The 13,100-nt window shown below is 41.1% G+C and overlaps 1 protein-coding gene across 1 annotated transcript in view; it reads right to left on the reverse strand.

The window, feature by feature from the left end:
* atf6 (activating transcription factor 6) overlaps positions 1-9,733 on the reverse strand; it is a 30,233-nt gene extending 20,500 nt beyond the window's left edge. Inside the window, exons 1-7 of the mRNA XM_070908653.1 lie at positions 9,634-9,733; positions 8,798-8,874; positions 8,249-8,327; positions 7,681-7,778; positions 6,669-6,792; positions 6,153-6,356; positions 4,304-4,473 (exon numbers count right to left, since the gene is read on the reverse strand). Of these exons, the coding sequence (XP_070764754.1) occupies positions 4,304-4,473; positions 6,153-6,356; positions 6,669-6,792; positions 7,681-7,778; positions 8,249-8,327; positions 8,798-8,874; positions 9,634-9,733 (852 nt within the window). The remainder of the gene's footprint in view (positions 1-4,303; positions 4,474-6,152; positions 6,357-6,668; positions 6,793-7,680; positions 7,779-8,248; positions 8,328-8,797; positions 8,875-9,633) is intronic.
* Between the last annotated feature and the right edge of the window lie 3,367 nt (positions 9,734-13,100).

Genomic DNA, 13,100 nt, shown 5'->3' on the forward strand with positions numbered 1-13,100 from the left:
GTTACTCCAGGAGGAAGTGTGTGATGAACTATTAACCTATCCAAACAGGAGGGGAGTTTAACAAGTTCGGGTGAAAACGTGTCCTGATTTTACTGGAGGTCATAAACACCTACAACTGTGGCATGCGTTCCACAGGTGACATAACTGTCGACCTGTTTATGGAGAAACTGTTTTTCTTTTTTTTAAGGATGTAACGGATCACAAAATTCACACTTCCGTAAGATGCATTACAGCGGGGTCTCCTTTGTAATGAAACAATGGAGTTGTGTGTGATGTATTTACAGTAGTTATCCTGCTGCATACTATTACACAAAAGCAACTTTTACACATTATTCAAAAACAAGCTGGACGTTTCAACACATCATATGGTGAATACACTCCCTGTGAAACAAAATACAAAACAGTGAGTCAGCAGAGAAGAATCCTGATGTCACGTTTCAGAGTGCTGTAATGGTTTTAATCAAATTCCCTTAAAGCTATGCTGGAATTTTCTTTTGTCTTTAAAATTTGCAAACTGAACACTGATGCAAAGGACAATTAAAGTCATAAAAGCATCATCTTCTGTGTTGGAGGGATGAGACCCCTTTCCCTCCAGCATCACACCATGCTTTCTTGGGGTCCCCTCCTGTAAATCCTCCAATCCTACTGATGGGAGGATTTGTTGAGGCCTGCAATTCCAGGACTGTTTTTCAGTCTAGAAAACACACACACACAACACACACACACACACACAAAACAACACAAAACACACAACACACACACACAAAACAACACAAAACACACAACACACACACACACACACACACACACACACACACACACACACACACACACACAGCTAAATCCCCGGCTGTCTAGGAGCTCATTACATTACAGTGACCCAATCCCTGATGGCTGTTTACAGCTGTCGCAAATGCTTCGTCCTGCACAACACCTGTCTGAAGCATGTAATCGTTTAACACCCAGGCTTATATATATATAAGGCCAACTATAACCCAAAATAAAGCACTGTCAACAACATGAGCAGTGACACACACAGACGTACTGTAGATACAACATGTAGTAACACCTGGCACAAGTATACCATCTTTAACAGGCCTTTTACACATCCCCCCCAGCACACTGAGTCCACCGCTGTGCTGCAGCCAAACCACAGTGAGGTTATAAAGTGAACGCAGCTGCAGCGGGTTCGAACACAAGCACACTCACACAGCGTGACACGGCTCAAGAGCTTCTCGGTGGGCCACAGAAACAACTCTCAAGTCCATTTAAAGGGTTCGACACAACCTCACACACTTTAATACACTCGGAGTTTTGCTGTTACTGTGCAGCCTTACCTGGTCTGATATGACCAGTAGCTTGTAGTGGCTAATGTTAGCTAATGTTAGCAAACTTACATACATAGCATCCCTATAAATCATTACATAGCTGATTCGACAAACACAGAGACTCAGCAACATAAATATATTTTTCCTACCTTCACTAAAACATCTTTAAAAAAACTTCCACAACTAAGACGTTAATGGGAGGTCTCAGCTCCAAAAACCCACTTTTATTTTCCCCCTTACAATTAATGTGTACAGTCCCTCCCCTTTAATCACCTATTGTAAACTTTATTGACTTGGTTAGCTTTACAAATGGTCGAGAGGCATGTTTGTTCTGGCCTCTGGGCTTTGGAATTCCTCGACATTGTTCTCAAGGTCTGGCACAAAAAGCGCTTCTCCCGACTCAATTATACCCGTGATAATTGGACAAGTTCCTCTCAGGCCTTTTTAAGGGGCCGACTATTTTTACAGCCAGAGGTCAACCGTTAACATTCATAAAACAACAACCACTTGTGAAATTGCAGTCGAGGTTAATTATTAAAAAAAGCCTGATGGAAAACATCGTTAATGTCAAGATTAATAGAGCTGACTGGTAAAATAGAAAATTGTGACATTAGGTTATGACTAATGTTTTTCACATTGCACGGATAATGCATCAGGGTGATTATTCCTTTAAGATGATAATAGCTGAAAATTACATCCATTTTCTGTGGTCGTCACAGTGTCACCACAGAAATCACTGCATATGATTTAGGGGACATTCCACAAATGTGACACATATGGTTCTTCCTAAGCAAAAAAAAGTTACCCTTATGAGGAAAACCGTGAATGTGGAGGTCGTGCTCACAAAAAAAAAAAGAACAAGACAAACAGAAGAGAAGTCGGAGTGAGAACATGTTTCTCAGCTCACTAAAAAAGGTCAGACATGAGCGAGCCAGAACTGGGGACTGAAACAACACTGAAGCTGCTGAAAGTCACGACATCTCTCTGACTGTGAAATGGAGGCTGGCAATTCAGACTAGCAGAAGAAGCATTCGCAGTTAATTCAAGCAACAATGAGAAGAGAATCAGAAACACGACAGGCCGACAAACTAGCCCCAAGTCTCTCCCACCCAAAATAAGACCAGCATGCACAAAAGATGGGGAGCTTATATTGAGAGACCGCAAGCTTGCACAATAAACAAAACGTACTATAATTGAGTTTGCTTTTTTTAACTTTTAGATCTTTGGGGCAGTCCCTGCTGCACTTAATGGTACCTTTTAAGATTCCCTGAAAGCTCTACTATCCTGTGCTGCCATTATACAGACCGAAGACAAATGAGTGTGTGAGGGAGAAATACTGAAGATCAGGGTTCACTTTGCATGTTTATGTGTGTGTGTGTGTCTTCTGTTCGCTGCAGCTGTCCTGACATCACCCCTAAATGCAACACATGGCAGGATCCACCCTCTGTCATCCACGTGGAGAGTAATGTCCTTCTATGACACCGTTCGCACTGCCTGAACTACAATTACATAACGTACATCTTTCCAATAAAGCCCCAAGCAGAGGCCAATGAGGATCATCTGTGGATTGTTTGTGGCTCCATGAAAGCTCTCACCACCATCAAAGAGTTACAAATTAATCAATTCACAAAAAAACATCTGTTTGCATGTTTAAAACATGGCATCACCTACTCTGATCTGGTTGCTGTATCGTTTTCTTACTCTCACTAAGTTAAACAGTTAGTATCTTTCATTATGAAGTGAAAATCGTTTAATTTGATCTCAGAGAGTTTGGCCTCAAATCAAGAAACGTTCCTGTTATTCATTCACTTAAAAAGAGAGGTCATTAGCATCTTTATAGACTGACATGGTCCATGCAATGTAATAACATTTCCTTCAGTGTGGAAAAATACATTCACCATCATAAATTAAAAAAGGGGCATAGACTTTTTCCTTCGACACTTTATTTTCATATTTTACGCAGAAATTAAAGTTAATGGTTTGTGAAATTAAAATAAATACTAAAATAGGGTAAGATGAGTTTATGTTGGACAGGATCCCGTCTGAGTGTGAACATGGTAACCACAACATCATAGTTACCTAATGGACAAGAGCATGCACGCCCATGCGGCTACTCATAAGCATGCAGCTGCATGCAAGTGCACACGGGCAAGTCCTCGCATGTCCAAACACACAAACACAACTCTTGAAGGTCCTATTTAGTCCTATGAAGAGGCCTCGTGTAATAACTTGCTTGGACATATTCTTAGTTAGGCAGCAAATTAAACAGTATGACCTTCAGACGAGCTTGGGAGCAAAAATGTCAACAGATGAGAGAGAAAGATAGACGGCGAGAGAGATACAAATCAGTGTGGTATTAATTTGAGACATGTGTGCACAGACAACATGTTTGACAAGGATGTCGAAGATTTTGTGTTTGACATTTTGTTTGCACAATCAGACGTCCATTTAGACGTATAGAGTTTGGGAATATGACACAACTTAACTTCATGTATGTACCTGTATTTACTGACTTGATTTCTCTGTAAACAACCTCCCATCTGTTAAACGTGTAACCAGAGAAAAACAGGTGGGGGTCCCCTCGAGACCACGTTGGGTGTAACCAATCAAGGCAAACTGAGTGGCTTGAAAGCTATAATGACACACACGCAATAAGTAATCACATAGAAAGTTGGAGGGGGCGGATTGTAGGTTTTGTACAGACTTAAATGAGCCATGCTTGTGAAAATGGAGTAGCATTAGTACCCGCTGCATTCTACATTCAATCCAAAATTTTGACTGGTCAACTTCAACTAATCAACAAAATGAAAAAAAATTTTTTTTTATTATTTAATCCCCTTTGTAATGTTTCAGCAGCAGTAGCACTAATCTGTGCTCTTCCTCATCTACACTCCTCTGCCTTAATATCTCAAAGCAGTTCAACAATGTAACAGGTAGGAAGACTATAAGTGATTAAGAGTGTAGACGGGACTCACATCATCGTCTGACGAAGGGCTTCGAAGTGTGACAGGGACCAACGGAGGAGCAGCGACTGGGACGGGTCTGTCCTGTCTGAGCGTTGGCATGGCGACCACATTGCCGTTGACGGCCTGTGGTGTCTGGATCCGTAGCACCTGGCTTGGCTGAGACAGCACTATGGGACGTCCTGAGAAAGAGACACAACACATGCACACATTTTACAAATTACAGGCCTTAGCTATAATAATATTTTTACTGTATGATTAACGTTGATTAACGCTGGCTCTGATTATGTGTGTCTGTTAGTTTGTGTTTGTGTTCTTATCCCACATTTGTCTTGTCATCTATAACAAAAACAACACAAGATGGAAGCCGCATCAGTCTGCTCCTGCTGCAGATGGTACAGTCCAGCACCTTGAACCCCCCTCATCTCTGGTGACCTACATTAACCCCTCGTCTTTAACGGCACTCTCTGTGTTTAAAGTACAGGTGGAAAAGATGTTTACTATCTCGACCTGTGGTCTTAAACTTCCACATTCCAAACCGAGAGGTGTGTGAGTTTTATGTGCATGAACACACATAAACATGCACGTGTGCCCACATTCAAAATGGATTATGGCCTGAAAGAAGAACACAAGCGAAACCTCAAACATGATATTGTCCAAGTTTATAAATGTCCTGTTAATGTAGGAGCCTCCCAGAGCGTAGCCCACCCTTCCCAGTAAGACTGTGCCAGGAACCATTCCTCAAACTGACCCAGCAACCTTCACCTCTAATACTAAACAACTTGTCAGTGCTAATCGTGTGGAAGTGTTAGCCAGTCCTGCTAATGAATGTGTGTGGTGCCAAAGCTGTGCCTTGAGCCCAAGCTCACCATCTGTGAGAACAATTCATGAGAATGAAAGTCAAAAGAAATTAAAAGTCTTGGGAACACCAGTTAGCCTGTTTGTTCTTTGGAAACACATGACAGTTCAGACTCTATAAAATGTATAAAACTCATCAGTAAATATCTCAGATTTCTTTCTTCCATCGGCTTGATGCTTAGGGCTCACTCTTCAGCTGCGAATACTGCAGCGATCTTAAACCACAGACTCATAACACTGAACAGGCTTGACTTGACTTCCATCAGGGGTCCTAAACTTGGATGTCTTGGCTCATCAGCCATCTGCCATCTTGGCCATTACCAGGCAGACAGGACAGCCAAGCTCAAATTCAAGTTAAGAGAGGTCAGATACTCCACCCACTTGGGTCCCAGGCAATGACATAAGTATTTACATTGGCCCAGGTGCTGCTGATGTAACACAGAGATGACCAGATTGGTAAACCAGGCAGGCTAAACCACAAAACAACACAATAATGACTGAAACGCACAAAACACACGCAGCAGCCCATAAATAGAGTTATTTCTGATTCTGATTAAACAAACTTTCTTGATTGTATATTCATGATGGCTGATTCCCAACGTTGTTTTTTTCTCAAATGTAGCCCAAACTCTGACATAATTTGGAGGCAAAAAGGAAACAACTAACATCTAAATGTGTGGTTTACTTATTATTATTTGACCATCAGGCAGATAAGCACGGGACAGCGAGGACCGAAGATCATTTATGAGCAAAAAATAAGGTTAGAGCACCATCTGCTGGCCAAGACACAGCTTTTTATTTATTGTCCAAGTAAGAACGACAACCAAATTAATCGGAAACGACAAACATTACTAATATCATGTCATCTCTAAATGAAAATGAATTACTAAATACTGAGCAAAGAACAGCACACTGCTTGCTTACACTTCCAGTGCACTGGTCTGATGCAATACAGTGTGATGTGAGGCAACGTGTCTCAATGTGTTGCAGTGTGAGCTCTGACCTGGAGGGGGCGCTGGTTGGATGTTGACTGGAGCTGGTTTGACCACAGGCAGCACTGTGGTCTGCAGGGGCTGGATGATGATTGTCTTGGCCTGCAGGGGAGCTGCTGCATGAGCCAAGGGCACAGCTGTAATCAGCGGTTTCGGCTGGATGGAAACCTTCGGGCCGATCTGAATCGGCCTCTTGATTGGCTGAGCTTGTTTGGCTGGTGTGTGTGTGTGTGTGTGTGTCAGGGGATTGGGGGTGGAAAGAGTGAGATAAGAAAACAGGAAAGTGAGGAAATTTGCATTTACAGTTACAGGGTATTTTTAAGAAGCTGATTTTTTTTTATCTACAAATTGTTCTTCACGTCTTTTCTAATGAGAGGCCACTTCTGTCTCTCTTTGTTTGGTTGATCACATCCCACAATTCTGCAAACCCAGAGTGTGGTGCAGAATTTCCCCTGGTTTTTGGACAAAGCGTACAAATATAGATGACAGCTGAACGACCAGATGTGCAGTCGTGGAGGCTGCCTCACCTCTTGTGGTCTGGCTAGTCCTCTTTGGAGCTTTCTTTGCTGGGGGAGAGGTTACAGAATAGCCACTGGACTCCGAGCAGACTGAAACGGGAGAGAGCTGCGACAGTGGCGACAGGGCCTCATCCTGGATGGGGAAGCAGAGAAGACTTGTGTCTACTAGACGCTGGCCCTCTTTTTTTCTAGACATCAGCAGTAATCAAAAGCATGGCTGTGGTTCAGTGACTGCTGAGATGACACAGTACTAAGCTGTGTCTTGGTTGCACAACAGCCTGTCATTGTCATCCAAACAGGCTACTAATGAACACATTATATGAGAGCACCTTTACAATCATGATGCTTGCCTGCAATTGTATTAGTCATCAACAAACGTCACAAGAAAGTAGACAACAATGTCCGATGAAACATGATTGGTGTCCTGTTTAGCAAAGATAAGAATGTCAGTTTTCCCCTCATTCTCTATGTATTACAGTATATGTACAGTACTTGCTATGCAGTGAGGGACACCAGATAAAATATGTGTCCATTGACAAGTGTCCTTGTCAATGTTCAAAGATTCTAGTAGACGAATGTGTCCTTGGATTCAGTCAGGGTGATTCAGTTAGCAGACAAATGTGTGCAGGTGGTGTTGGGGCCAGACGAAGATGTAACCCTTGTCCTTGTTTTGACACACTGCGAAAACATCTGCCTGCTAAATTATGCTAATGCAGCTGAAGTTGTCAGCGCCTTTTATTTAACGAGGGGGTGGGGCACTGCTCAGGCTGGCAGCAAATTATTAGTGTGACAAGGTGTTTAAGGCGTTTGTTAATAAGCGTCTCCGGTGTGTACGTGTGTGTCGCTATTCAAAAGCAAAGAGCAGCTGTCAATGTTTGGACACCATCTGGATGAAAACTGAGCACCAAGGAGGGGGCACATGCAAATACTCGCAACCAATAGCAATGGTAAAATTTGCATTGGAAATACAAGTCAAATGCAGAAAACTGAGAAGGACAAAGAGTTGAAAACGGTGACTTACTTGAAAGGAGTATGGGGACAGGGCTTCCACAGAGGCAGGAGAGGGGACAGAGCTCAGAGTGTGGGCAGGTGACAGAGAGTCCATGCTCACCTCACCATCTGGATACACAAGGACAAAGACACAGAAAAATGTGTCATATATGTAGGCTTATCAGCATATGCCGATGTGATTTACTGTACCAGTGCCCTTTCTATATCCTTTATTCATTTAGCATAAAGCACTGCGTTCCATAAATACACACATAATTAATACGCTACTCCTGCTGTCTTTGCAAACCAATCATAAAGCAGCCATGCAAACTTTAAATGAACATACGCAAATCATCCAAGTTATATTTGATCATAATTTCCCACATTTTTTAAGAAACATAGAACCAGCAGTAAACATTCTGAAAGGTTAAGAAAATAATTATAATCTTTGGTTAAGTTATTTTCATTTTCTCAACATTGTGTCATGCAGCAAAACAACAACAGTGTACCTGAAAATATTCTGTCAAATTGCAAAAGCACATCACATGGGTTACATCATATTAATGAAATGTGACAGATGTCAACATGGGGTGCTGTACCTGTGCAGGTGCTGCTTGTGTCCACTTCATTCCATGGCAGTATGTCGATGTCAAAGTCCAGGTCTGGACCCTGATTGGCCTGAGAAACCAAACATAGAGCTATTAAACAATGGACTTCATCAGAATGCAGATTGGAAACAAAGGTCATGTCTGATCAACAGTCTAAGCAATGTGAATATAATTGCTTTATTATTTCTTTCTGAGCCATGCATTTCTGCCAAGTGTGGAACAGTTGTTATGTGATGTACAGAAGAAGACGGAGAACTTCAAATGTTTAAGAGGAAATCAATAAAACTCTTGTAAAAAAAACCTGTTATTGCCTACAGTATGGCTGACACCTACACAATGTATGAGAGGTGCTGCTGTTCCTGTATCATGTGTCCTTACATAACATGCTGTGCTACCATGTGAGTGAATGATGCACCTGCACCACTGTTAACAAGCACATTTCTTGCTTCTCAAGATTCCCGCTGCACACTTTTCATGTAAGACTTCCAGTTTCAGTTGACAAATTTTACTATTTGCATACTTGGAGAAGGAGTGACTCACATAGCCAGCATTCTGCAGGGCCTCAAGCAGCTCATCTGCATTTCCCAGGTTGTCCAGCTCATCAAACAGGCTAATGTCTGTGAAACAACATGCATACATCATGTCATCAACATCAAGACAAACTGCTTTCAGCCCATTGCACAGTTTAATAAGTAAGAGACTAATCATGCCTATGGACATTAAAATAATACATGGAACTACACCATTGAAACACTTCATATTACTTCATATATTCCAGCAGCAAGCAGTCATATATAGCCTTTAATACAATTTTATTTCAGATATGAACTGGCAAATAAGAAAAGCTATGGTAAACCAATGCATTGTAACTTGATAGTTGTGTAACTGCAGGCTGTTGATGAATTTTATTAGTTTAGTTTCTGTCATAATACAACATACACATAAAACACAATTATAGACAATGCACACCAACACTAACTACTAATAAGACAACACACACATATTTAATACTGAGTAACACAGGGATTCACAAACACACAGTTTATGCACCGTGCTGTATGTGAAGTGTTGTGTCTGTATCAGACAAAAGCACTGTGTGTAGAAAGGGTAATGTCTGAGGGTTATTATTCACATTACACCCAAGCTCTGCAGGTTACATCATCTATAGCTAGCTAATGCTAACTGTATTAGCTTGAAGCATATCCACATCAATCTCAGACAGAAGCTAACGAGCGTCTTCGAAACGTCACAAGTGGTGTTTTAGGGGCACCTTTATTTGTTATATCTGTTTCCTCAAGTGGTAGCTAGGTGTAGCTACCTCTGCTTCCCTGTGTGGGACTTTCTAGAAAGTGTAACGTTAGTTAACCGACGCTTACCCCACTCTCCTCCCTGGTCGATGGAGATGATGCCAGTCTCACTGTCCATAGCAGGATATTGTTGATAATTTTCGAAGTCTAACGTTAAGTCGGATGACATCCTCTTTTGAATTCATTAGTAAATAGTCTCAGACGAACACGTTGCGATCAAGCAATGCCTCATAGGACAGTTAATGTTTCAGCTGTTTGGTAGGAAACTTCCCGTTTGACGCGTAGATACACGTCTGACTTTACCATAAATCTACGGGTGCCACCGAGGGACTAATGTGTAAAACAGAAAACGCAGGGCTGCTGTGGGAAATGTAGCGTGAGCTGGTGCTGCCTAACCAGGCCACAAGGCGGCAGCATAGTACTGCAGCTCTGCAGCATGCTGAGACGGTGTGTCTGTGAGCTCCATGAGGTTGACCTCTCTGTTGAAAGAGTTCATGACATAAACGAGAAGAAGGACTTGATTTATGCCGGGTAACTTAATAAGACTGATGTGGTTTAATATTGAAATTCTAATTCAGGGACATAAATTGCATAATCCCCACATTTTCGAAATGCTGACAGTCCAAGCCTTTTCTGAATCTGTTTCAGAATCAGAATCAGCTTTATTGGCCGAGTAGGCCATGTGTACACATACCATGTACTTAAAAACACTGCTCCAAGAACAATTTATAGGAGGATAGAAATATACGTACAGCAACAAAAACAACAAAGCTGAACAAAGATAGGTAAAAATAAATGGAGAACTATTATTAACTATTACAAACAAGTAGGTGAAAAAATAGGTGTGTATATATATATGTATATAAGAATGTCTACATATATGTCATACTGCTATTATAAAAACATGATATGTAGGTGTTATTTTGAGTATCTTATAAGATGCTCAAAATAACACTAAAACAGTGGATGTTTTAGACTAAATGAAAACTTCAACTCATCTTGTTCAAGAACAATTCTAGTAATGTGTGACATTACTAGAATTGTGAACTAAAGCCACTCCATCCACTGATAGTGACTGTGATTGAAAACCTTGAGGATTGTTGCCAAAATTCAAACACATCTTTGAGACAAACATGTCTTGACCATCAATAAGTGACACAATTGGCATTCATCATAATACAGTCTTTTGTGGAGTACACCACAGTGATTCAATACAGGTGACTGAAGCTCTGTGTGTATTCTTATCATTCATCCAGTTACAACGTCAGGTCGAAATGAAGCTTCCCACTGGACTGTCGTGGTAGAGATTTCAACACCCACTCGAGGGGCTTCATCAGTTCTTCTGGCTGGTTTGGGGGCCCAGACATTTAAACCTCTTTAGGTCATTCACACCCTGATGTCACATGTCATTAAGGCCACATGACAGTCGTGTGAGAACTGTCATAAATAAATAAATCAACTTCTACGTATTTCTAAAATAGCCTTCTTAAAAAGCTACATTTTCCCATTACATAGACTGATTGGTGTGGTAGTAGTTCTGATGTTAGTCTGTCTGATAGTTTCGCTGTCTGCTGTCCTTTCAGTGCCACAGTCGTTGAGGTGCTAAAAGGACAGATGGTTCTGAGGACAGTGACGGCCGTAACGGATGGACGGACGGATGGATGCTTCCATAATGCTCATGTGTGGCTGACGTGTCAATTCTGGTGTGAATTGTACTTTAGTGTCACGACAGGGAGTGCAAGCATCTGGCTTTGAACCCCTTTAAGCCTATATAGAGCCTGTTTAAGGACAAAGCCTGTGTGAAATAGAAGTATGGTTATCCATCATGACCCTAATTCTATGAGTAAGTAAGTTGGTAAAATACATTTATGTAACACTATTACATAGTGTTTCATTGTTTCACTGTTTCACTTACCTGAAACGTAGGGATATATTGTTTTGTTTATTATATTTGGTGTATTTTATTCTTTAGTATTCTGTTCTATTCTAGTTTTTAACTATTTATTAGTTGCTTTCTGGCACTAGGCACAAATCAATTTCCCTACATGTTGCACTATGTATGATTGTGTATGTGACAAAAAAGTAACTTGATTTGATTTGACAGCTAACAGTAATACATGGACACAAATCAGAGAATCTAAAATGATTCTTTTTGGAAAATGCATGTGAAAACAGTATAGTGTCTTCTGTGGAAGAGCTTTGTCAAGTCTGAAAAAAATAACTCAAAATGGTAATAGAAATCCTGTATTACACATGTAGTTTGAAAGACATGGGTGTTTATCAGGCAAGAAGGGTCTATTTAAAGACACTATAAAGTTGCATTATGGGAAGTGTAGGATCCAGGGTTTTTTTGAAATGTAGAAGTTAGGATATCTTGGCCTTTTGACCATTCATTTTAAAATCTGTCTCCAGGGCATTACTGAATTGCTGGAGTGTCCTTTGAATTCAGGCTACTAACAGTCATCAAAACAGCCAATAAAAAGACACGAGGCAGTAAAAATAAAATAAAAATAAAAATATATATTGGTGTTTGGTGACCCTGTCTTGATTGGCTGAATCAGCATATGAATCATTTGAATCAGTGCATGCAAATGTCAATGCACCTTTAATTTGATCTAGTTCTTTGAGTGCCTGTTCTCATGGAACAAAATGTTTTCGAACTGCTGCAGCTGACGCTCACACATACAGTATATGTACATGGAAAACACAGACATGACATGACACATTTGGACAAAAGCTACGTCAGCTTCATGTTGCGTGTGTTCCAAAGAGCGTCTTCCTATCTGATCAACCAGTAAACAGGGTTCATGTCATCAGAAAGCTCTGTTACAGAATAAACCTTTGTTTGTGATTTTTAAATGGCACGGGCACAGTAGTAAGTGACATTGTGTGCTAAAAATCGGTAGCTCGGCCTAATCCCTCGGGCATTTCAGGTCGTAGCAAGATTAACCTGAGGTGGTCTGGTTGATTCCCTGCTGGACTGGTTCAGCTCCATTCTGAAAGAACAAGGCCCTAGTCTGTCTTAACTTATTAAAGCAAGGTAAAGACAAACATTGAGGTCAACCATCTGTGTGGAGTTCGCACCTATAACATTAAATCGAATCAACTAATGTAAGCAGTCTTTTTTCACGAATCACTGGTAAGTTCAGTACATTGTTTATATGCTCTGCTAAGGTGACCATGCACCTTGTTGCAATGCAAAGGTTGCCGTGTACCTCAAAGTCAAATGTCAAACGCTCTTCACAGATCTTAAACGTATAAGCCATGTGTCTGCCTGCATCACATGTTCTGATGGTGATGATAATGCAGCCGTGTCTGATTGGAGTGGTGTGGTAATGGCTTTAGTGTGTGGGCAGTTCAGGGCTCATCATATTGATTGTGTGTAAAGCCCCTCAGACCCAGACACGGACAGCAGATTAACAGGTTAACCTGATAATGTTGGCAGGGCTTTGGTGACATTGCTGTTGCTGTTGAAGCTGCTACAATATGTCTCATCTTTTGTCTCAAGTTTGACATCCATTTTGATGGTTTGTCAA

Source organism: Enoplosus armatus, chromosome 7, assembly GCF_043641665.1.
Source record: "Enoplosus armatus isolate fEnoArm2 chromosome 7, fEnoArm2.hap1, whole genome shotgun sequence".
NCBI classification, from domain to species: Eukaryota; Metazoa; Chordata; class Actinopteri; order Centrarchiformes; family Enoplosidae; genus Enoplosus; species Enoplosus armatus.